This window comes from Euphorbia lathyris, chromosome 9 (genome assembly GCF_963576675.1).
Source record: "Euphorbia lathyris chromosome 9, ddEupLath1.1, whole genome shotgun sequence".
NCBI classification, from domain to species: Eukaryota; Viridiplantae; Streptophyta; class Magnoliopsida; order Malpighiales; family Euphorbiaceae; genus Euphorbia; species Euphorbia lathyris.
The window spans coordinates 8,506,777-8,532,315 of record NC_088918.1 but is presented as its reverse complement, the minus strand read 5'-3'; the positions used below and the strand labels follow the sequence as shown (position 1 = coordinate 8,532,315).

At 35.1% G+C, this 25,539-nt stretch overlaps 1 protein-coding gene across 3 annotated transcripts; it reads right to left on the bottom strand.

Annotated features, from left to right (window-relative positions):
- Window positions 1–1,213: 1,213 nt before the first annotated feature.
- LOC136205232 (uncharacterized) lies at window positions 1,214–11,668 on the bottom strand. 3 transcript variants are annotated; one of them, XM_065995738.1, is made up of 8 exons: window positions 11,509–11,668; window positions 5,622–5,945; window positions 4,737–4,793; window positions 3,873–4,340; window positions 3,720–3,772; window positions 3,329–3,624; window positions 2,941–3,257; window positions 1,214–2,768 (listed from the first exon to the last, which is right to left on the bottom strand). In XM_065995738.1, the coding sequence occupies exons 2-8, from the start codon at window positions 5,847–5,849 to the stop codon at window positions 1,476–1,478; spliced, it is 2,712 nt and encodes a 903-aa protein (XP_065851810.1). In that variant the 5' UTR covers window positions 5,850–5,945; window positions 11,509–11,668; the 3' UTR covers window positions 1,214–1,475. The 3 variants fall into 3 exon arrangements, with proteins under 3 accessions (XP_065851810.1, XP_065851812.1, XP_065851811.1); XM_065995740.1 differs by having other exon boundaries at window positions 2,941–3,215; XM_065995739.1 differs by having other exon boundaries at window positions 3,329–3,621.
- Window positions 11,669–25,539: the final 13,871 nt, after the last annotated feature.

Sequence of the window (25,539 nt, the reverse complement as noted above, 5' to 3'; positions counted from 1 at the left end):
ATTTTTGTAATTTTCCTTTTATTTTATTACTATTATTCCATTTGGTCTGCCAACCCAAACATACAAACGCTGGAATATTTTCCAACTAGATAAACAATAGTTTTGTTATGAACAGCTTTGCACTCATTTCATTTGGAGCAAAGTCAAAAATTTGACTCAGCAGATTAAAATTAAGTTTATCCATCCTAATCCATCAAAAACTAAAAGACGGACATTCAGCCTTAGAGAAGAAAGACGAATATCTCCTTAAACGAGGAGTCCTATAAACACTTCGAGACTACGAGAGAGCCCATAGTGCGTGCTCCTACGGGAATTGAGGTTTCACATACAGAAGCCCTTTCAGGATGGTATGCCGACATATGGATCGACATAAAGAAAATCCTTCGAGGCCAATTAGCTGGCCGAAGATTTGGCCTTAGGATAAAGAAACGAATGTCTCCATATGACAGAAGCCTTATGGACACTTCAGGACTACAAGAAAGCTCGTAAGAGAGGGCCGAGGTTTCATATATAAGGGACCTTATGAAAGTCTTGGCACCACACGGAAATTTAGCGTGGTCCAGAATCGTCCCCTTAACACTAAGGCGCCTAGCCTACTGATTTGTGCACCTAGAGCCTAGTGATTTGTGCGCCTAGAGCCTAATCCATCGAAAACTAAAAGACGGACATTCAGCCTTAGAGAAGAAAGACGGACATCTCCTTAAAGGAGTCCTATATACACTTCGAGATGACGAGAGAGCCCATACTGCACGCTCCTACGAGAATTGAGGTTTCATATACAGAAACCCTTTCAGAATGGTATACCGACATATGCATCGACATAAAAGAAAATCATTCGAGGCCAATTAGCTGCCCGAAGATTTGGCCTTAGGATAGAGAGACGAATGACAGAAGCCTTATGGACACTTCAGGACTACAAGAAAGCTCATAGTGTACGCTCTTACGAGAATTGAGTTATCATATATAAGGGACCTTAGGAAAGTCTTGACATCACACGGAAATTTAGCATGGTCCAGAATCGTCCCCTTAACACTAAAGCGCCTAGCCTACTGATTTGTGCACCTAGAGCCTAGTGATTTGTGCACCTAGAGCCTTAGGTCCGCCTTTTAACACTAAGGCGCTTAGCCTAGTGATTTGTAAGCATAGAGCCTTAGGCCCGCCTTTAACAACTACGAAATCATTTGCCAAGAATCAAATTAGTGCAAAATTGAAGTAAAAGATCAAATATGACTAAATATGGATCAATAATGTCAGCATACATATAGATTCAAGTATTTAACAGTACCATGAAATACACAGATTAGGCCGGCCTACTACATCGATCAACGGGTCGATAACCGATAACGAAAAATGGTTAATACTTATTAACAATTGCTAGACTACAAAAATGTACAACACATAATGAACACATTTTAGACAAAAAGAAAAGAGAAAAGAAGCCTCGGCGTCTCACTTACATAGTATCTCCTCAAAGCTTAAGGCCTATCGCTATGATCATCAGATATGGTCTCCTCAGAAGATGCATCACAATCAATGATAATCAAGTTGTCCGGTTTAATGACCGGACCCGACGAACCCCTGTTGCTAATGTCAGTGTTTCCATGTCTCGCTGCCAACGAAACGCCAGCGTGATATGTCGTTGGATCAATTGCCCTTGCACTTCCAAATTCACTATCCATCCTCAGATCGGTAGGATAAAACTCGCTGGGATCCTGATACGGTTTGTTCGTTCTAATTGTCCCCGAATGAGCAACAGATGAAAAACTGGGAGTTCGAGTAGCTTCCGTTGGCCTGAGAGGAGTATTAACCACTTCTCTTAGCCAGTGGGGCAAATTGCCTTTGGATGTCAAAGCAGTGAACGGGCTATTTATTAGTAAAGAATCGAACATCGGCACGTTCATATATCCCAATTGATCATGTGATACTTTGCTGTAAATTTCACCCTGGAAGTCTGAATAAGGTGCAGTCCTCGGGTAACTAGTCGGCCTATGGAGCAGTTCCGTGTCATTCTCAACACCAGTGAAACTGTACCTCCGCCTCTTTGAGATCCTACCACCGGTTCTATGAGCATATACATCTCCGAGTGAGAGTCTGGTTTCCTCGGTATAATTTTCCCTCCAGATTCCTGTTTTCGGGCATAGAAATCCACCATTATCCACAGAAATGTCAAGTCTTGAAGACGACTTGAATTTTACACGTGTGCCGTTTAGCAGTTTAGCTTGCTCTTCCTCCCATTGCTCAGCAAGGTCCCTCGCTGTCCTCCAAGAAGAAAAGCGGAGTCTTGGATCCCTTAACATGGAAAGCCAGTTGTCCCTTCCATGTCTCCTCACACCTATCCATAGAAAATCGAGTTCTTCTTCTGACCACAAGGTAGTATACGGCTTAAACTTTTCTTGAAAACCGCCCTTTGAATTCAAGGCACTCGCTCGATTTACGATGCTATCTAGCATCAGCTTATGTCTTAGTAACAAAGCTGAATGGTTGGATGAAGACTGAGGCACTGCTTCTTGAATAAAGTCGCGGATTTTACAGTCCGAGTACCTTACAGGCGACGCACGTATGCACTTTTTAGAAGACTGGTTACCTATACTAGACCCTGTTGGCAAAGATAAACCCAAATCTAATGGAGAACCGCACGAAGTTTGTAACGTCTGATTGTTGTTGCTTCCTAAATTAAGAGATTTGATTTCCTCCAAAACCATGGAAGTATCATCTTCTGGCTTTGCAATTGCTAACCCGAAACAGTTCCCTTTTTCTTCGGAAAATAGCTGAAGTAAATAAAAGAAGAAAAAATCATCACACAAGCAGATAAATCATCCACCGAGACTGCTATAAATTAATACGAATCTGCAGTTCTAGAAGGGATGACGAACCAACGATTATTAATGTAATAGTATAAAAACTGTTGCAAGAAACGCAATAAGATGAGACGGAGCTTGCCTGAAGATATTTATATTTTGATTCATTGTCCACGACCGATGCAAGACGAGCTCCAAATTTATCTTCCGCATTGTTACGAGCTTCTTCCACAGAAGTAGATGCATCACTAAGTGCCATTGTAGCATGAACAGGTGAGCTTTCCCGATCTCTCTTGTTCATGCATTCCAATAATTCAGCTGGGGATGCTTGATCAGAAACAGTAGCGTGACTTCTGCTTATAGAGTCAGTTGAGTTTTGAAGAGATCCTGAAGCATTAACAGGATCCTTTCGACAGCCTAAATCCAAATTGATACAACTTTCCAATGTATGAGATGAATCTGAAAAGAGAGATAAAAGAAATAAATCGCGCACTCACAATTTTACGACAAAAAAGTAAAATTGTATGTACCAGGAGTAACAGAGAGATCCAAGCGTGGTTGTGGTCCCTTCATGTGATCGGCAAAGGTTGTTGCTTTCTCATCATCCCTTGATAGAACTTCAGACACATCACGATCTTTCGTGTCTTCCAACATTGTATCTACGGCTATGGGTTCACAAGGATTTTTAGCAGCATTATCTAACAGGCTCTGTGAACAACTATCCAAACGACCGTCTTCAGTATCAACGGCAGCTTTAGAAATCTGTTCTCGTTCGCTGATGGGTGAGTCATCGGTCGCTGATAGCTCTTCCTCGCATTTCAAACTGCTGGACAAAAAATAGTCTATTATATATTTAATAACCGAAGTCAAATTTAAGCCTTTGAGGAATATATACATATGTTATATTACGTGTCAACTTACATCATAGTTTCTACAGCATTTTCTACATGAAAACGTGAAGAATCATCTCGTACCTGTCACAAATAAAGTAAATGGGTGAATGACCAAAAGACAGGAGACCTTCAAGTTTCTCGGTACGAGTTAAGAAACATTCAAATAAAAAGAGAGATATACATTATCTTGGTTTCGATGAGACACGTGCCTTGAATCTCTACCCTCCACAGATAGCTCTATGTCTATTGCATTATCTGCCGAGCCAACTTTAGACACGAGATTATCAGCAGTACTACTACAGTTGATGAGAAATGAACAATTTTTCTCCTCGGGAAATGGAATTTTTGGATCAGCTAAACCATCATCTTTTTTCCTTCTACATCTTCGACTAAAAGTAATCAAACTCATCGACTTGGTTTGCCCAAGCAAATTGCTCGAATGGTCCATAGTGGTAACTTCAGCTAGAGAATTACTGCCTTGTAAGTTGGGCTCTTTCAATGAACACGATCCAGTATCACATACAGAGACGCAACTTCTTTCCATTGAAGATTTTGTGCTGATCAAATCCAAACTCCGTGTTGAATCAGAATCTAATTTCCCTTCAGATTCCACATTCATAGCCGAAAATGAACTAACTTGACCACTATGCAACTTATTTTCCAAGGATACATCGAGACAAGGAGATGCCATCGTGTCTTCCTCAAGGGACCCAATTATAGGTGATTTAGAAGGACTAGCAGAAATTAGATTCATCTCAGATACTTTAATGTCTTTACCTCCTTCGAGTCCGCTTGGTGTTTGGATTGCAGAAGGTTTACAACCACAGGTCATCATTTCCCTGTTAAATTTATGCTTCGACTGCATATTTGCGCAAGCATAGATAGAAAGAGCATAGTTAAACGAGAAGCAAACAATAGTTCTTTAGATATTAATGAAAAAGTTACACAATAGATTCGCAGAAAGGTTTTCGTTTTCTTTCTCCATAGCAGAAATTGACTATACCTTGAACAGCTTATCAAGACACTCGTAATGATACTGTTGATGGCAGTCTCTACATTCTAGCAGGTTGCCTCTGACACCACAAATAACACATCCAGGAATCTACATGAACGTCGGGATTGTAGACCCAAAAGAAGAAAAAAATACAAAAGAGCGATAAGTTCGAGACATAAAGGCATTTATATCAGTCAAAACAATTATGCAATGCAATCCGTAAGAACAATTTGTATATCCAGATCAATATTTTTAAGCTTAGTTAATGAAGACTCGAGAAGCTTCTTCTAAAGCAATATGCAATAGAGCCAAAATGACATTGAGTGAAAGCCTAATTCATGCTTATGGCCAATCGGCCCAAGCATTGGCACAGCTCCGAGGAAGCTTCAACGAGTGTAAAATGGAACATATCAAGGGGTGTGCCTCGCAAACCCCAAGTTTGTATAAGGACTATTGTACGGAACAGAGATCATTCAGCATAGGATCTCTACCAACCTTGGGCCAGTGAACAAGCACTTGGCTTAAGTGATCTACCCCAATCCATCGGGAACTAGGAAGTGGGCATCTTGTCTTGGGAAAGATAGGCGGGATTTCTCCATCGGGAAAGATCCCTATGGACATTATGGGTCCATTGGGCCCTTAGTGCGCACTCCTACAAGGGTCGAGGTTTGATACACAAGGAAATCTTGTGGGATGATATTCGGAAGTGGCTAAGGAGTATTGGCTTAGGTTCGGCTATAGGGGAGAAATCCCCTCGGTATTAGTTGGTCGGCTATGTAGTGATCTAGCTTAGCATACATAACTAGAGAACTTTCAATCCTCTAACACCAAACAACGTCCCATGAAACAACAGAACAATATCCTACAAAATTCAATCTTTTAAAACCGAAAATATCACATAAATAAATTAAGATGCTTTCAAGTCTATAAACTCACTAAAGAACTTCTTTGTTCGGTTTCTGATTTCAGCTCCTCGTGGGGTGGATCATGCTTATCTCTCTCAACCATTATGTTGTCACTTGGACGTTCAGAAAGAGAACTATGGCACCCATTTTCCCGGGCAACGCTACTTCCTGATAATGGCAACTTTCTCTTGTATGTTAGACAAACCTTGCTAGTAGGCATTGAAGCTTTCAAAGAGACAAGTTCTTCAACTTCTGACATTCGATCTTGTAACACTAGAAAAATCTAAGAGAAATCACTGTTTCACTTCTAGGCAAATGGGCTAAGTTCAAAACCATCATTTCACTTCACATTCAACTGCAACGATTCAAGTATCAGCCACTAAGTTAGGGGCGATCAAAACCCAAAACAAATAACAACAATAATAACAATAATAGGGATAAGGTAGACATTTAGCTCTATGATTATTGGAGAAGAGCAAATTCTGACGCCACATATAAAACCGTGCAAGTTTAGCACTAGCGTTGTCTAGATGGAGCAATTTCAGACTCTACTAGTTTGGTTCTATGTTTGTTCCACTTAAGGCACAAATCTATAACTATAGTTATTCGGGAAAACAGATTTAGACTCCACCTCCCTATAAAACAGTTCAATGTTAGTGATAAAGTCCACTTAAGGTACAAATTTAGAACTATAGTTACTCAGGAAAACAGATTTAGAGCCCACCTCCCTACAAAACCGTGCAATGTTAGCGATAACGTCCACTTAAGGTACAAATTTAGTAGTTATTCAGGAAAACAGATTTAGACTCCATTTAGAACTATAGTTATTCAGGAAAACAGATTTTAGACTCCACCTCCCTATAAAACTGTGAAATGTTAGCGAGAAAGTCCACTTAAAATACAAATTTAGAAACCTCCATATAAAACTGTGCAATGTTAGCGATAATGTCCACTTAAGGTACAAATTTAGAACTATAGTTATTCAGGAAAACAGATTTAGACTCCACCTTCCTATAAAACCGTGCAATGTTAGCGATAACGTCCACTTAAGGTACAAATTTAGAACTATAGTTATTCGGGAAAACAGATTCAGACTGCACCTCCCTACAAAACCGTGCAATGTTAGCGATAACATCCACTTAAGGTACAAATTTAGAACTATAGTTATTCGGGAAAACAGGTTTAGACTCCACCTCCTCATAAAACCGATCTGTGTTAGCGACAAGGTCCACATAAGGTACAAATTTAGAACTATAGTTATTCGGGAAAACAGAATTAGACTCCACCTCCCTATATAACCGTGCAATGTTAGCGATAACGTCCACTTAAGGTACAAATTTAGAACTATAGTTATTTGGGAAAAATAATTTAGACTCCACCTCCCTATAAAACGTGCAATGTTAGCGATAAAGTCCACTTAAGGTACAAATTTAGAACTATAGTTATTCGGGAAAACAGATTTAGACTCCACCTCCCTACAAAACCATGCAATGTTGGCGATAACATCCACTTAAGGTACAAATTTAGAACTATAGTTATTTGGGAAAACAGATTTAGACTCCACCTCCCTATAAGACAGTGCAATGTTAGCAATAACGTCCACTTAAGATACAAATTTAGAACTATAGTTATTCGGGAAAACAGATTCAGACTCCACCTCTCTATAAAACCGTGCAATGTTAGCGCTAACATCTGGTTTCGCATTGACACTAGTGGAGCTTAGGTGACCCAGACATGAAACCAAAATAACAGGAAATGAGCTTTTGTTGGATCTACCGTTAATGGAATCTGAAATTGATCAATCTACAAAGCATTAGTGCTAGCATTTCGCAGTAGAGTCTAAATCTATTCTCTCCCTATATAAAACCGTGCAAGTTTAGCACTAACGTTTTGTAGATGGAGGAGCAATTTCAAACTCTACTAGTTTGGTTCTATGTCTGTGCCACTTAAGGTACAAATTTAGATATACAGTTATTCGAGAGAGCAAATTTAGACTCCGCCTTCCCTACAAAACCGTGCAATGTTAGCGCTAACGTCTGGTTTCACGTGGATAGTAGTGGAGCTTAGGTGACAAATTTAGAACTACAGTTATTCGGGAGAGCAAATTTAGACTCCACCTGCCTACAAAACCGTACAATGTTAGCACTAAAGTCTGGTTTCACGTGGATACGAGTGGAGCTTAGGTGAAAAATTTAGAACTACAGTTATTCGGGAGAGCAAATTTAGACTCCACCTCCCTATAAAACTGTGCAATGTTAGCACTAACATCTGGTTTCATGTGGATACTAGTGCAATGTTAGCGCTAACGTCTGGTTTCACGTGGATAGTAGTGGAGCTTAGGTGACAAATTTAGAACTACAGTTATTCGGGAGAGCAAATTTAGACTCCACCTGCCTACAAAACCGTACAATGTTAGCACTAAAGTCTGGTTTCACGTGGATACGAGTGGAGCTTAGGTGAAAAATTTAGAATTACAGTTATTCGGGAGAGCAAATTTAGACTCCACCTCCCTATAAAACTGTGCAATGTTAGCACTAACATCTGGTTTCATGTGGATACTAGTGGAGCTTAGGTGACGCAGACATGAAACCCAATTACGGGAAATGGGCTTTATGGAGTCTGAAACTGAAATTGATCAATCTACAAAAAGTTAGTGCTACTATTTCACAGTAGAGTCTAAATCTATTCTGTTCATATGGCTAATTTTGGTAATTTATCTCATTAAAATAATATGATCAAACAAGAAAGCAAGTTTTATCTCTATAAAGATTAAGTGGTGGAAATTGCAAGGGGAGAATCAACAAAAATTTGTGGATGAGATGACCAAAAAAGATATTTGGACTTGCAATATGGATTTAGATATAGATTCGATATGGACTAAGATGGAGCATAGTATAGGGGAAGTAGCGAAGGAAGTTCTAGGGGAATCTAAAGGTAGCATGCCACCGGGTAAGGACATATCTTGGTGGACAGAAGAAGTACGACAAGCAGTAAAGAGTAAGAGAGAATCCTATAAAATATTGGGGAAATGTAGGAGTGACGAGAACTACGAAAAATACAAAGAGGCTAAAAGGGAAGTAAAGAAGGTCATACGAGATGCTAGAGCAAAGGTGAATCGGGATCTGTATACAAGTTTGGATACGAAAGAAGGGGAAAGAGACATATATAGAATTGCTCGGATGAGAGATAGGAAGACGCGAGATCTCGGAAAAGTTAAATGTGTGAAGGATGTGGACCAGAAAGTCCTAGTTGGAGATAAGGATATCAAGGAACGATGGAGGTCCTATTTTGATGACTTATTTAATGGAGATCGCCAACAAGATGTTGGAGATATAAGTATCCATCACGATATGATAAATCATGAATGCCTGCGGAGAATTCAAAAGGGTGAAGTCAAAATGGCATTAAGTAAGATGAAGTCGAAGAAAGCAGTAGGACCTGACGGCATCCCTATTGAGATTTGGAGATGTTTGGGAGAAAGAGGAATCGAATGGTTGACGACGTTCTTCAACAAAATTTGGAGAAACAATAAGATGCCATCAGAATGGAGGAAAAGTATCTTAATCCCTTTGTATAAGAACAAAGGCGATGTCCAAGATTGTGCCAACTACCGGGGAATCAAATTAATGAGTCACACTATGAAACTTTGGGAGCGAGTGATCGAACAAAGGCTAAGGAGGACGGTGAAGATCTCGGAAAACCAGTTTGGCTTTATGCCGGGAAGATCAACTATGGAAGTCATCCATCTAATGAGACAATTAATGGAGCACTATCGAAATAAGAAGAAAAACTTGCATATGGTTTTCATTGATTTGGAGAAAGCATATGATAAGGTACCAAGGGAAGTACTTTGGTGGGCCTTGACAAGGAAAGGCATTTCGCGGAAATATATTGACATCATAAAGGACATGTATGAGGGAGTATGCACGAGTGTACGTACTAGTGTTGGGAAGACTGAAGAGTTTCCTATTACGATTGGAGTGCATCAAGGTTCCGCACTAAGCCCATTTCTTTTTGCCATCGTTATGGATGAACTAACAAGTTCACTTCAAGATGGTATACCATGGTGCATGTTGTTTGCAGATGATATTGTGTTGGTCGATGAGACGAAAGAAGGAGTGGAGAGGAAGTTGGAACTATGGAGACAAACTCTAGAATCTAGAGGCTTTAAGTTGAGCCGAAGTAAGACAGAATATTTGGAGTGTAAGTTTGGCGGCCATAGGAGTAGGGAGGCAGGGACAATCACCCTAGATGGGAGAGTTGTTCAGGCCTCGGATTGCTTCCGGTATTTAGGATCTATTATCCAAACGGATGGAGAAGTAGATGGAGATGTTGCTCATAGGATTAAAGCTGGTTGGTCGAAGTGGAAGAGTGCTACGGGTTTCCTTTGTGACCCCGGCATGCCTAATAGATTGAAGGGAAAATTCTACCGGACGGCAATTAGACCAGCATTGTTATATGGTACGGAGTGTTGGGCAGTGAAACACTGCCACATCCATAAGATGTCGGTGGCGGAGATGCGTATGTTGAGATGGATGTGTGGTCATACGAGAAAGGATCGGGTGCGTAATGAAATAATTAGGACAAAAGTAGGGGTCACATCTATTGAGAATAAAATGAGAGAAAATCGACTAAGGTGGTTTGGCCATGTGAGACGTAGAGCGCTTGATGCGCCGGTTAGGAGAACCGAAGAGTGGCAAAGGGATGTAGTGGTGAGGGGTAGGGGAAGACCTAAGCAAACTTGGAGGAGGGTGATCGAGAGTGATATGAGTTTACTGGGAATTGAGGAAAATATGGTAGTGGATAGGACGGAGTGGAGGGAGCGAATTTGTGTCGCTGACACGACTTGATTTCACGGTTTTTATATGATGGTTCATGTTAGCCGACCCGGAATCATTTCGGGACTAAGGCTCTGTTGTTGTTGTTGTAAAGTTAGCAAAACCTACCTAAAAAGTCCCAATTTCTTGAAGGAAACTGCATTAAATTCGACTAATTTCAAATTAAGTTCACAAACATCCCAAATGTTCAAACAAAGTACATAGATAACCATTACGAGGTAAAATTGACCATTCTGAGAACAGATTTAGACTCCACCTCCCTATAAAAACCGTGCAAGTTTAGCACTACCGTTTTGTAGATGGAAAAATTTCAGACTCTACTAGTTTGGTTCTACGTCTGTGCCACTTAAGTACAAATTTAGAACGATATAAACTCCACCTCCCTATAAAACCGTGCAAGTTTAGCACTATCGATTTGTAGATGAAGCAATTTCAGACTCTACTAGTTCTGTTCTACAACTGTGCCACCTAAGCTACAAATTTGGAACCATAGTTATCGGGAAAAACAGATTTAAACTCCACCTTCCTATAAAACCGTGCATGTTAGCGCCAGCGTCTGGTTTCACGTAGACACTAGTGGAGCTTAGACATGAAACCAAATTAACGAAAAACGGGCTTTTGTTAGATGCACCGTTAATGGAGTCTGAAACCGAAATTGATCAATCTACAAAAAGTTAGTGCTAGCATTTCACAGTAGAGTCTAAATCTATTCTCTCCCTACAGCTATATGGCTAATTTTGGTAATTTATCTCATATTTGATCAAACAAGAAAGCAAGTTTTATCTCCATAAAATCACCAAAACCTACCTAAAAAGTCCCTATTTCTTGAAGGAAACTACATTAAATTCCAATAATTTCAAATTAAGCTCACAAACATCCCAAATGTTCAAACAAAGTACATGGACAACCATTCTGAGGTAAAATTAAGTTTATCAGATAAGAAATTAACTCAAAAATTAAACAGATACTTCTACTTTTTTTCTAAACAAACTTCACAAAAGAAAAGTGAAACGACGCCCAACAAAGATAATGTTAAAACTTAAACAAAAACCAGAGGAAAGGGATAAATAATGATCGAACCAGAAAACACCGGAGAGAGAATGATCGAGTCGCCGGAGAAGCGGCTGAACCTCTGTTACACTGCTCACTTCGGAAAAAAACGGAAGAGACTTTTGAAAAACCCAAATGCTTATCTATCTTCCTTCAGTCTTTCTATCTAGAACAATGGGAAAAATTTGGGAATAAAGGAACCTGTGGGCTCTTTCTTTTTGCCATTTTCTGTTTTCTTGTTGGATGAGAGAGAAAGAGGGTAAATTACACAATTGGCCACTGAGCTTTACTCATTTTCAAGGGGTTAAATGCACCATTAGTCACTGAATTTATATGGTTATCTCAAAATGGTCACTTAACTTCAAGTTGTCTCAATAAAATCACTCAACTTTGAGCTTTGTCTTAATTAAGTCACTATAACGATTTTAATGATTAAAAATCATCAGAATGATGACATAAGTGGTACGTCAATATAAGACAACTCATATTTCTAACCGAAATGACACATGACATCCACATATGCGCCACATGACTATCATGTGTCGATTATTTTTATGGGAAGAAGAACTAAAATTTAGTTTGTTTCATAAAAATACCCTACATGCGGCTGTCACATTTCGTTCTCGTCAGAAATTTGAGTTAACTCATGTTGATGTGTCATCCATGTCATTATTTCGATACGTTTTAACCACTAAAATTGACGGAGTGACCTAATTGAGACAAAACTCAAAGTTAAGTGATTTTATTGAGACAAATTGAAGTTGAGTGACCATTTTGAGACAACCATGTAAGTTCAGTGACCAATGGTGCATTTAACCCCATTTTCAAGTTAGGACCATTAAACTTTGAAACTTAATATACCAGTCATTCAATTTTATATTTTCTAACATTATAGCTATTAAATTTCAATCAATTTTTCAAAATGACCGTTGACCGATCTTAAAATAAATAAAAAATTAAGAATTGATAATATTCTAAGCAACTTTAAGGGTCAGTTTACCTGATGTTTGCTATTATGGTTTGATTTTTGCTGTTTGAAAATATTGTTCTTTCAAAAAGTAGGTCTTCCGTACTTTTATATAAAAAAAAATAAGCTAATTTTCAACTAAAAAATACAAACAGTTTTTGTAAATAGTTTTTTGGAGTAAAATTAGAGGTTCTAAACATTTTAGAGTTTTTGACTAGTCAAACCTATTGGTGTTTGGTGAAGAAATGTTTGGAAAAGCTTATTAGGTCCAAAACGCTCATTTTATAAGTTTTTTCAATTAGCTTATTGCTTCATCTTATGGACATTTTTACCCCTAATTAATACTCTTTAATTCCAAATAAATATTTTATCATGTCTTTATTTATCATTTTACACAAACAGTTATTAGCAATCAGCTAAGTTTTACCAAACAACAAGTTCACACAATCCATTAATCAAATCAGCTAACCAAAAAGGTAATAAGCTAACAGCTAATGGCCAAATAGGGGTGTCTAACCAAACACCTAAAACTCCTTTTTTTAAAGTGAAAAGTAAACCGGAGGTAAAAAATAAGCAACCAAACATCCTCTAATTCTCAAATTTTTGTATCATTTAGACGTTATTTGGTAGGAGAGAGAATGGAAGTTTTTAGAAAGAGAAAGCTCCAGAAATAGTGATTTTGTAAAATAAAAAATATAGTTTCATGATAAAGGTCGTTTTAAATAATTTTGAAATCGTCAAATATTATTTTGAGATGTTAATTAAAGTTTACTGGCTATAATATTAAAAAGTATAAAGTTGAGTGACTTTTATATTATTATTATGTTTTAAAGTTTATAAGCCACAAGTTGAAAATGAATAAAGTACACTGGCTATTAGTGTAATTTACCAGAGAGAAAGAAGCGTTTAATTGTCAGCGACTGAAACGAAACGTTTCTTTTCCCCCATATTTTCTCTGTGTCATTATCTATCAAAAGATTATTACACATCACATCTCCACTGGCCCCACCAGGTCCTCACCCTCGCACGTGACACCTTTAACACGTGCGATATATGACGTGGAACAAGCAACCGTTTGGCGTATTGAGCGTGGAATTCACTTCGTGATACGTCATCGTTTTGTTGGTGTTGGTTATTGACACGCGCATTTATGCGCGTTTAATGATGAACCTGCGTGTGGAGCCAAAAGTACGACCGATCAGGTTGGGGGTTGAGAGTTGATGTTTGATGTAAGCGGGCCCCTTCTGTCATTTAAAGCCCAATTCTGATTTTTTAGCCCAGCCCAATATTAAATTTTCCTCACGAAAACGCCCCTAAATTTTGTGTGCGTAGATTTAGCCAATGTAAGAAATAATACAAATTTAACTTTAATATTTCAAATTAAAATTAATTTTAACTTTACGTTATTGGAAAAGTTAGTTTGAGTGTTGTGTAACTGTCACAATAGTTTTTTCAAACAATCTTGTCGATAAATTGAAGTAATTTCGTACATTTTTTGTTGTGTATTTATGACTATATTAGTAACACAGTAATTATTTTAGATACTTTGATAACAAAATTTATGATTAACTTATATGTAACAGACTTAGTTATTATCGAAAGCAGATACACGAGACACGGGGAGCTCGGGCCCCTCTGGTCGCTGGAACTACCATGACCACGAATAGTTTCGGCCCTCATGTTTCCACAAAATTTGAGGTTATTTGAATTAGCACCTCCAAAATTAGTGTCCTGTTAGACCTCTTTAAATCCAAAATTCTTTTTTTTTTTTTTTTTTTCCTATTAGGCCCTTTCTAAATCCAAAATTCTAATTTGTTTGACCTTTTAGGCATCCAAATTTCTAAATTTTTCGGGCTATTAGGCCCACCCTAAATACGATTTTTCTATTAGACACTATTTTTTTCACATGTTAAAAATCTTAAACACAATGTAGCTTAATTTTGAGAAATTTTACATTGGTACTTAAAAATTGGTTCTTGACCACTCAGATTAAAACGCGTATATATACGGAAAAAAATTTGAACAAGTTCGATTTAGTAAAAAAAAAAAATTGCACACCATGTGTAAAATCAGCTCCCCTATCGAACAATCATGTATTCGCCATTAGTTGTTATCATTTTACCAGGTTATTTGCAACTGTATTGAATAGCAAATTAAATATTTTAGACAAAATTGTTATTTAAAAGGTCTGATATGACAGTTAAATTAGTATTTTCAAATTTTTAGTAACGTACGACTAAAATTGATCTTGTTTCGAAACGTTAGAGTTAAATTTACATCATTTCTAACGTTAAGGCTATATTTGCACTTCCTTAAAAACGTTAGGCTCAAATTTAGCGTTTATCCTTAGAAAAATATTTCTATTGGTACTAGCTAAGGACAATTTTATCTTTAACGTTATGTATGGTCGATTGAAAGCTTAATATTAATAAGGTAGGCAGATTTCATACATCATTAATGGAACTCTCTCTTTATTTAAAATTCGGGTTATTTCCATTTTACATGTGCGTATGTTATTACTCATTGTAACACAGCAAAAACACACACGTATATAAAAAAAAATTATCATTGTTTTGCACGTGTTTGACAAAAAAAAAATGAAAAACTCCAAATGTTTTGTAAGTTTAAAATGCATTTTATCCAAACACATTCTAAAATTGTGAAACACATAAAAGATTTATCTTCTGAATCAAATGATATGAACTCGAGCACAATACATGAATAAAATATTTAATTTTTTTTAATAATGTTTAAAATTGATTGAGTTTTGTAACATCGAGCATTTAATTATATTTTCGGGGTTGTACTAGCAATTTATTACGTGTTATAGCTCTTTTGTGGCATGAAGTATTCAAGTTTCGCTAGTTGAAGTGTTGGCTATCCGTGACGCGATACTTTGAGTAGTTTCACTCCACTTTAGAATGTTCAGTTCGAAACGGATGTCAAGGGGATGGTGGATCGCATTTCAATAAAGGTCCATGATATTACTGATTTCGAGATTGTTATAGAAGAAATTCGAGATTTGTTACTTATCCGTCCAGATTATTCTATGGTTTTTATCCCTAGATTAGCGAACGGTGTGGCCGATTCAATGGCTCGTCATTCCCGTTCCAATGCTAATTTCTTTAATGATGTTGTTGCTCATGGTTATTTATGTTTCTATTTTTTAATAATAGTCAGTTTTTCTAAAAATAAAAAATAAATAAAACAAAACGTGTATTGTTTATTATTATATCTGATTAATCGTTTCAAAATTGTTTAGATACTCTTCAATATCTCTCCTAATTAAAGTTTAATTCGCATATTGTAACTCCAACTTGAAATTTCTAATTTAAACTATACTCAGACTCTTAGCATTCAAATCAATTTTAATTAATAAAATAACTATGGATTTAGTTATATAGGTATACTAATATTAGAGACAGATAAATAACTGGGATCGGGTGCAAAAATACCTCTAACGTTTATATCTAGGAGCAATTTTATCTCTAACGTTTAAAATGGTGCAATTTTACCCCCAACATATAAAATGGTGCAATTTTACCCCAACGTTAGCAACCAAGAGTAATTTTACAAGTTTGGTCAATTTCAGACATCATTATACAACACACATATTTTGTTTCTTATTCTACACCAATTAATATCTGTTGCTTCCAAAAAAATCATAATTTTCAGATTTAATAATTGAATTAGAGATTAATATTGTTAAATTTGGTGAAATATTTTTGTCCAACTCGTACAAAATACATTATATTTAAAAAAAAATTGAATTTTTTTCCACGTGTAATCATATGTTTGCGATATGTTACTAATTAGTGATAAAAAAAATAACGCATATATGAAGTGTATATGATAAGATTCGTGATCGAAAACACAATTTGATGAATTATTTCTCAAATTGACCCAACTTATCAACGTTATGAGTAAAATTACTTTTGACTGTAAATGTTAGGAGTATTTTTGTCCCTTATCCTTATTTAGATAAAATTAAGAATTTTCAGTTCAAAGTAAAGAAGAACTATTATAGTAAGAACAAAAAAGAACACAATACCTTAGGGGTGATTTAGAGACCTAAATTAGAAAAATACATCAAATTAAGAAATTTTGATTTAAAGTCAACAATAATTATTGAGTAAAGTGATTTAGAAACCAAAATTAAAGAAATAGATCAAATTAAGAAATTTTGATTCCAATTGAATAACAACTAGTTGCATAATTGTGATATGTGTGATTTAGAGACCAAAATTAAATAAATAGATCAAATTAAGAAATTTTGATTCCAATTTAATAACAACTAGGTGCTCATAATTATTAGTTAAATATTTTTAAATTATCATAAATAATGATTGTTAAATTGTATATCTATCTTTGTGTATATAGGGTTAGGATTACATTATATTATGTATAAATACAACATTTAATACAAACTTTAATCTAAGAAAAGTTATTTACATATCTAAACCTTCTACCCTAATTATACTCTTACAAGCTAACCTCCTTCAATATGGTATCAGAGCATAACGCTCCTACAGCTTCTGCAGCAACCGCTGAATCTGACCCTTCGGAGGAGGTTTCCACCGTCGCCCATGTGCCTGTCGCCACCACCTCTGCAAGAGTCGTTGTTGCTGCTGCACCTACTCCTTCTGTTTCTGTTTTTCATCTTGGAGAATTATCTAACTGGGACTTGTCTAATTTCACCTTAATCGCCGATAACTCCTCTTCTTCGATTCAACCATCTTCACAATCCTGGATCTTTCACTCATCGTTTGTCTCAAATCATTATGTCCCTTCTTCGGTCACAAGTTCCCATTTGGGTCATCATTATTTTCTTGTTATTGTGGATGAATTTACTCGCTTTGGATGGTTATTTTGTTTAAACGTTAAAGCATAAAAGTGATGTTGCATCTATGATTAGTGACTCTTTTCTATGATTAAAACTCAGTTCAGTGCCATTGTTAAAAACTTATATTCTGATTTTGGTGGAGAATTTCATAAGTTACAACCATTTTTCAAAAGTTAGGCATCATTCATAAATTAGCTTGTCCACATACGCTCAGAATAGCATGGCAGAACGTAAAATTATGTATGTTGTTACTTCTTTTACCTTACTTGCTAATGCCTCTTTACCTCTGAAATATCAGAATTTTGCCATGATTCAGATTATACGTTTAATCAATTACTTAGCCTCTAAAACAATTATTAACGAGTCACCTTATTTTCATCTCTTCTACAAATCTCCTTACTATATAACTCTTCGAGTTTTTGGTTGTGGGATTTATCCCTATTTACGTCCTTACAACAAATAGAAATACAATTTTCATTCTCATCTATGCGTTTACTTGGATCCCTTCTCCAATCATTCAGGAGACTTGTGTCTTGATTACAACATGGGTCGTATTTATGTGTGCAAGTATTTTAGTTTCGTGAACAAATATTTTCTGCGGCATCAACACTTATCAGCTCCATCAGAGTGGATCATCAGATAGAGAGCACACTATATCAAATGCCATCTATTCTTGGTCCATCGCCAGGTATTGCTCCTTCGTCTCCCATCATTTCTCATATCGCTTCATTTAACATCAGTTGCAGCTCACCCTTGGACACATGTGAGCCTCTTGTACCCGTGTCAACAAATTCTCTTCCATCTTCCTCTACGACTACGAGTCAGCAGTTATTCGCACTCGTGTCTGCTGAAGAATGTTAAATGCGACAGTCGAATATCATCAAAACTCGATGGCCAAAAGGGATAAGAAAAAGACAAGTTTTATCACTCCTGAAGGAACATACTACTGCAAGGTAATTTTATTATCCCTGAAGGACGCAACTTACCAGCGACTGATAAACAAGATCTCCAAAGACCTCATTGGAGACAATATCAGGATCTATGTGGACATCATGATTGTCAAAACAAGATCATCGAGGAACATGCTTCACATTTGAAAAACGCTATCCTTAAACTAAATCCTACTAGGAATTGAAAACGAATATAAAAAAAATATTGTTTATAGAGAAAAGGCTCAGAAAATGGTGATTTAGAAACTTGAAACATGGTACCATATGAAACGTGATTCTAAACAACTTTCATTCTTGTACTTTTCTATTGTGAGGTCGTCAACGATTTTTTGTTATGGGGGATATATGAGGTAAGATAGGGATAAAAAAAATTGAGATAACGGATCTCATGTTTCCTTATCCCAATAAGTTATACATAGATGGGACGTGGTATAAGACATGGGGATAACTTATTTAGATGGAAAAGTTTAATTTGTCATTCAAATTTTATTATTTATTATATTAGTTGTGTTTTGAAATTTCAGTAAATACCAAATATTTCTCAAGTTAATTTTAATTTTGAACTTTTGAAAACTTAAGTTTGTCCATATATTAGTGTTGTATTAAGGTGGAATGAAATTAATTAAATTTAATCTATCATATTAAATATATTAGCTATTTAATTTTTTGTGTTTTGAAAATTTAATACAGTGTTTCAAGTATTTTTCAAGTTAAAATTATAGATTGAATTTAATTAATTTCATTCGACATTGATACTACAATAATATATATGTTTATTTAAATTTGGATAGAAATAATACAATAAATGAATTATTTTATCAATATCCTTATCCTACATCCCAAACATGAAATAATAAGTCATCCTATCTTATTTCTATCATTATCTCAATCTTTTGTCATTATCCCTATCTCTATCACTGTAGAATCTCTATTTATATAGAATATCAAACGTAAAAAAAAAATTGTATTAATAAAAGATAAAATTGAGTAACGTTTACATCTGGTTTTGAAATTAGAGCATCTCTAATAAAGAGTGCTTAAAAAGTGTTAGCTGATTTGACATTGAGTTTGACGACTTTCAAATGTTGCCTACTATTAGAGTGATGGTGGGTGTCAATGAAGGTTGCTAATTTTTGGCAACCTTGTTTTAAGGTTGCCAAACTTTTTTTAATATAAAAAGTGATTTACTTAGATTACTATTGATGCACCTTGTTGATGAGTCTCTCTCTCATTTCACTATTGATTGAGAATATTTATAATTAAAACAAATTATATATAAAGTAATGATTAGGGATGGCAATGGATAGGGTACCCGCAGATAATATCAATCCCAAACTCTTACTCTTTTATTTTTTAATTACCCGTCTCATTATCCTAACAGATATACTTTTTGCTACCATATCCGTCCCATTTAATTTGCGGGTACCCACAGATACCCTTACCCGTTAAGAATCAATAAATAAAAAAATATTACAAATTTAATAAAGTATAAATTTAATAAATCATCTATCTAAAAATTGAACAAATTGAACCTTAATTAATAAGAATAAAGTAGTTTAGTGGTATCATTCAATGGTTGAAAAACAAAATGTTGGAGTTCAAATCTCACGTCTTACATCTAAAAAACAATGATATTTATTAATATATATATAAAAGTTATGACGGGTAGTGGGTACCGGATACCCTGGGGGTATTCTCATACCCGTCTCATTATCCTAACAGGAAATGGTTTTGATCTCATACCCGTCTCATACCCTTTTATACAAAGTACGAGTACTCTCATTCGGGTCGGGTAATGCCGGATACTCACGGATACACTACCGATTGTCATTCCTAGTAATAATTTGTGGGACCATTATGACAACTTTTAAAGCAAGCTCTATTGGAAATGCTTTTGAATCGCCATCATATTAATAACAAAAAAAAGTAGGTGATTAGGACGTAATTTACCAAACTTAAAAGTTGGAGGCTCATAAAGTCTTATTAGCCATAATTACATTTTCGGTCCCTTTTCTATATACTTAGCGCGTTTCATTGCCTATCATAGATAAGATAAAATGGACCATCATTAGCAAATGCTTATGAAAGAAAAAATGGGTTAACATTTCAATAATTTAACTTATACTATTATTAATATTATGGTGGCATAAAGGAGATGGGTAAAGTACATCTATAGCCACTGAATTTTACTCAATTTAACATTGTGGTCACTAAATTTCAATTCTTAATGGTATGACTACTGAACTTTACAATTTTTAACATTTGTGGCCACTCAATGCCTCAAAACGACCATTGACGGTCTCAAATAAAAAATTTGAAGAGTCAATGGTATTCTAAGGAACTTTAATTCTTGAAAATTTTCGTTTTGAGACCATTTAGGTGCTTTTTGGTTATGAGAGAGAGTGAATTTATAGAGAAAGAAAACTCCAAAAAAGATGATTTTGAAAAACAAAAAATATAGTTTCATGGTAAATGTCGTTCTGAATAATTTTAATTCTTGAATGTTTTCATTTTGAGGTGTTAGTTAAAGTTGAATGGTCACCAATGTTAAAAAATGTAAAGTTCAGTGGTCATACTGTTAAGAATTGAAGTTCAGTGGCCACATGTTAAAATAGATAAAGTTCAGTGGCTATGGGTATAATTTATTCAAAATTTTACTATTTGCTCCTTTTAGTATTATTTAGTAATATTTGCTCAGGTGATATTCCCACAGGTGATATTTAAGGGAAAAATTATTAGAAGTGTCATGTTCTCCATTTCAAATGGATCACATTTCATACATATTTTGTCACGTATAACATGAATCTACATATATTATAAGAGACCCTACTATTTTAATTATTAAGCGAGGTCACCATACATGTGTCCAAATATAAATTGAGGATCCTCCAAGTGACATGGAAGACTGGATGCTTAATATAAGAACTCCATATTTAACCCAATTTGAATGAAAGTTTATCCGATTTATTAATTCTTTTTACATGATACAATTTTTAGCACGTGGCATGTACAAATTATTTTAAATATTTTTTCATAGACTTTATAAATAGATAAATAAGAAAAAAATAAATTCCTTATTTATTTATAAATTAAGTCTATATGAAAATAATAATAAAACAATTGGTACATGTCACGTGTTAAAGATTCTGTCATGTAGAAAATTTAACAAATCGGATAATTTTTCGTCCAAATTTGGTCAAATTTCACTTTTGGTAATATCTCAGGGGTCAAACGTTACCGAATGATAGCACATATAACAAATTACACAATTTTGGATATTACATGCATCAAATAGAGCTTTAATCTTTTATTATGGAATAAAAGTTCAAATTGGCCCTCAAAGTTGGCATGTAGGATCAATTTAGTTCAAATCAATCTTTGGATATCAACAACACAACCCTTAAAATTGGCCGAAAATGTCAAATTAACCCAGGATCAAATCAACCCTGAAAATATAATATATTTTTTTATACCTGAACTTTATCATGTTTACATTTTGATACCTATCTATTTTTATACTTAAAAACTATTATATTCTGCGCAACCGCAAAACGTTTTGGCTTCGACGCATTACTTTATGCTTCAGTGTAGAATATCTAATTTTGGATAATAATTAATTGAGTTTAGAATTTTAATTATACTATATTATATTTTAAAATTTTTTATTAATGAAATAATTATATTAAGTGATAAAATGTGAAAAAAATAAATAGAGGTAAAAATCGCATTGACAAAAGAAATCTCTCGAAGTAAAAATATGAGCTACGAACAATTAATTCTGAAGAAACTCACCGAAAAAGAGACAAAAAAAACTCCACTTAACTCTTTAAAATAGTATTAGTGCATTGGTATTATACACTGACGCATAAAGTAATGTGCCAACACCAAAGCGTTCTTCGATGGTACATAATATAATAGTTTTTAAGTATAAAACAGATTTAAAGTATCAAAATGTAAACATGATAAAGTTCAGGTATCAAAAATATATTTATATTTTCAGGGCTGATTTGATTCTGGGTTAATTTGACATTTTCGACCAACTTTAAGGACTGAGTTGATACCCAAAGATTGATTTGGGTTAAATTGACCATCTATACCAACTTTGGAGGCCAATTTGAACCTTTATTACTTTATTATTAGACCTTAAGGTTTTTTTGCCATCGTTATGGGTGAACTAACGAGTTCACTTCAAGATGGTATACCATGGTGCATGTTGTTTGCAGATGATATTATGTTGGTTGATGAGACGAAAGAAGGCGTGGAGAGAAAGTTGGAACTGTGGAGACAAACTTTAGAATCTATACGCTTTAAATTGAGCCGAAGTAAGACAGAATATTTAAAGTGTAAGTTTAGCGGCGATAGGAGTAGGGAGGCATGGACAATCACCCTAGATGGGAGAGTTGTTCAGGCATCGGATTGCTTCCGGTATTTAGGATTTATTATCCAAACGGATGGAGAAATAGATGAAGATGTTGCTCATAGGATTAAATCTGGGTGGACGAAGTGGAAGAGTGCTACGAGTTTCCTTTGTGACCCCGACATGCCTAATAGATTGAAGGGAAAATTCTACCGCACGGCAATCAGACCAGCATTGTTATATGGTACGGGGTGTTGGGCAGTGAAACACTGTCACATTCATAAGATGTCGGTGGCGGAGATGTTTTGAGATGGATGTGTGATCATACGAGAAAGGATCGGGTGAGTAATGAAATAATTAGGACAAAAGTAGGGGTTACATCTATTGAGAATAAAATGAGGAAAAACCGACTAAGGTGGTTTGGCCATGTAAGACGAAGAGTGTTTGATGCGCCGGTTAGGAGGACTGAAGAGTGGCAAATGGATGTAGTGATGAGGGGTAGGGGAAGACCTAAGTAAACTTGGAGGAGAGTGATTGAGAGTGATATGAGTTTATTGGGGATTGAGGAAAATATGATAGTTGATAGGACAGAGTGGAGGGAGAGAATTTGTGTCACTGACACGACTTGATTTCACGGTTTTATATGATAATTCATGTTAGCCGATCCCGAATCATTTCAGGACTAAGGCTTTATTATTGTTGTTGTTGATGAAGTATCAATTTAATCCCAATTTATAAAATAACACTATTTTAACATCAATTTTTACTAAGGTATATAATTGTACAATTTGACAAATATTGTTGTTAAAATGGTGCTATTTTGTATATTAAAAACTGAAAGATTTTTACTACCCAAATAATCAAATGGATTCAAGTACAAGTTTAAGACTTACTTTTTGGAGCTTTAATTAATACTGAGTAGGCAATAGGAGAATGTTTAGAACCATGAACTTGTATTACGCTTTTACCACGCCAAAGTTATTTAAGAGGAAGAACGATTAATTCACGAACTAAGAACGAAGTCTCATTATGAGAGTAGGGTGCCGAAATTAAGGAGAGGAGAGAGATAGATTTTTCTCTTTTGAACTTCGTTCATTGTTTTTTTATGTCTGACTAGCCCTCTATTTATAGAGTAGACTTCCTTGTCCTTTAAGGATTAGACAATTAGATTAGTATTCCTAATTAATTGATTAATGGGATAAAGTATAAAAATACCCCTAATGTTTACAATCAGGAACAATTTTACTCCTAACGTCTAAAATGGTACAATTTTACTCCTAATGTTGGGAGGCAAGAGCAATTTTACTCTTAACATTGTCAAGTTAGATCAAATTTTAAAAAGAAGTTTCAGATACTGGACGTTTAAAATTGAAGACATTTTTGCCTATATATTTTATTTTATTTTTAAAAAGGATTCCAAACGTTTTTTTAAGGAAGTATATATTTAGCTTTAACGTATCAAATAGTACAAATTTAAAGTTCCGTTTGTTTATCGAAAAATATTACATAGGAATCTAATTTTTCTGTATTTGTTCGTTTTAAAAAATAAGGTTGGACAATAAACAAATTTATGAAAAAATTAGGAAAATATTTTACCTTAAAAAAAAAAACTAAAACATTTTACTGAGTTCTTAGAACAGGACTTCATTCTTTTTTTTTTTTACCATTTTAAAAACAACACCCATCTACCACTTCTTTTTATTTTCTGGTGTTAGAAGCCGAACATCATAAAATATTTTATTTTCCAACACAAAAAATTTCATTGCTCAATATCTCGACAAACAAACGGGGCCTAACTCTAATATTTTCAAGCAAAATTAATTTTACACTTATCTAATGAAATTTTTTAACGGATTTGACAGTTATTTAACAGTTATATCAGATATTCCAAATAAGTTTATCGATAAACTTGTACAATTTTTGTTGGTTATTTGTAACTATATTAATAATACATTAAACATTTTGACAAAAAAAAAAGTGATTTATAGGTGGCATATCTAATAGTTAGCATTTTAACATGATTTTTTTTTGTAACTGTATTATTAACACACTAAATATCTTAAACATAATTAATATTTGAAAAGATTGATATGACAGTTAAATAACAATCGAACCTTCAAAAAAAAACAATCAAACCAGTCTTTTCAAACTTTGGTAATGTATGGGTAAAATTGATTTTACTTGGAAAAGTTAGGACAAATTTTGTATCATTTCGTATGTTAGTCTATACACTAGTTCAAAAATATTAGGGTCAAATCTTTTTGTGTGTGTATATTGAGATCAAATAGCTCAAAGCAATCGGGGTAGTGTACCTCCCTAATAAATTTAACAGCTAAAAGCTTGCTAATTTCGGCTTTAATAGCCTCATACTTGTCTTAAGAGTGCAATCTCTTTTTGACCGATGTGTGTGGGAAATCACTGTCTAGTTGATGTGTGCTGTAATCAGGAGAGACTTTAGTGATGTCCGTCATGGTCTAAGCAAAGGCTTTCTCGTTTCTCGAGAGGACCGCTTGGATTGACGCTGCCAGTTTTGGGGCTGCCAGTTTTGGGGAGAGTTGACTCCCCATCTTGATGGTGCGATCCTCTACAAGTGAGAAATCGAGGGCCAATTCAAAGGGTTGCGGGTTGTATCTATGCATGTCTTTCGGGGTGTCCTCGACTACTAGATTGTATTTGAACTAATTTAAATATTACTAATATATAAATGGGATAAGGTGTAAAAATACCCCTAATGTTTACACCTAGTAGCAATTTTACATCTAACGTCTAAAATGATCCAATTTTACACTTAACGTTGACAGCCAAGAGCAATTTTACCCATAACATTTACAAGTTGGATCAATTGAAGAAATTATTCATCAAATTGTTTTCTTGGTCATGAATCTTGTAATCTATATTCCACATGTGCATCCATTTATCACCCATTAGTATCTGATCATAAAAA

Coding starts and splice junctions, on each gene's coding strand:
- LOC136205232 (XM_065995738.1), bottom strand. CDS start 5,849: ATGTCAGAAGTTGAAGAACTTGTCTCTTTGAAAGCTTCAATGCCTACT. Junction 4,794..5,621: donor CCGAACAAAGAAGTTCTTTA/GTGAGTTTATAG, acceptor ACGTTCATGTAG/ATTCCTGGATGTGTTATTTG. Junction 3,258..3,328: donor GGATCTCTCTGTTACTCCTG/GTACATACAATT, acceptor CTCTCTTTTCAG/ATTCATCTCATACATTGGAA.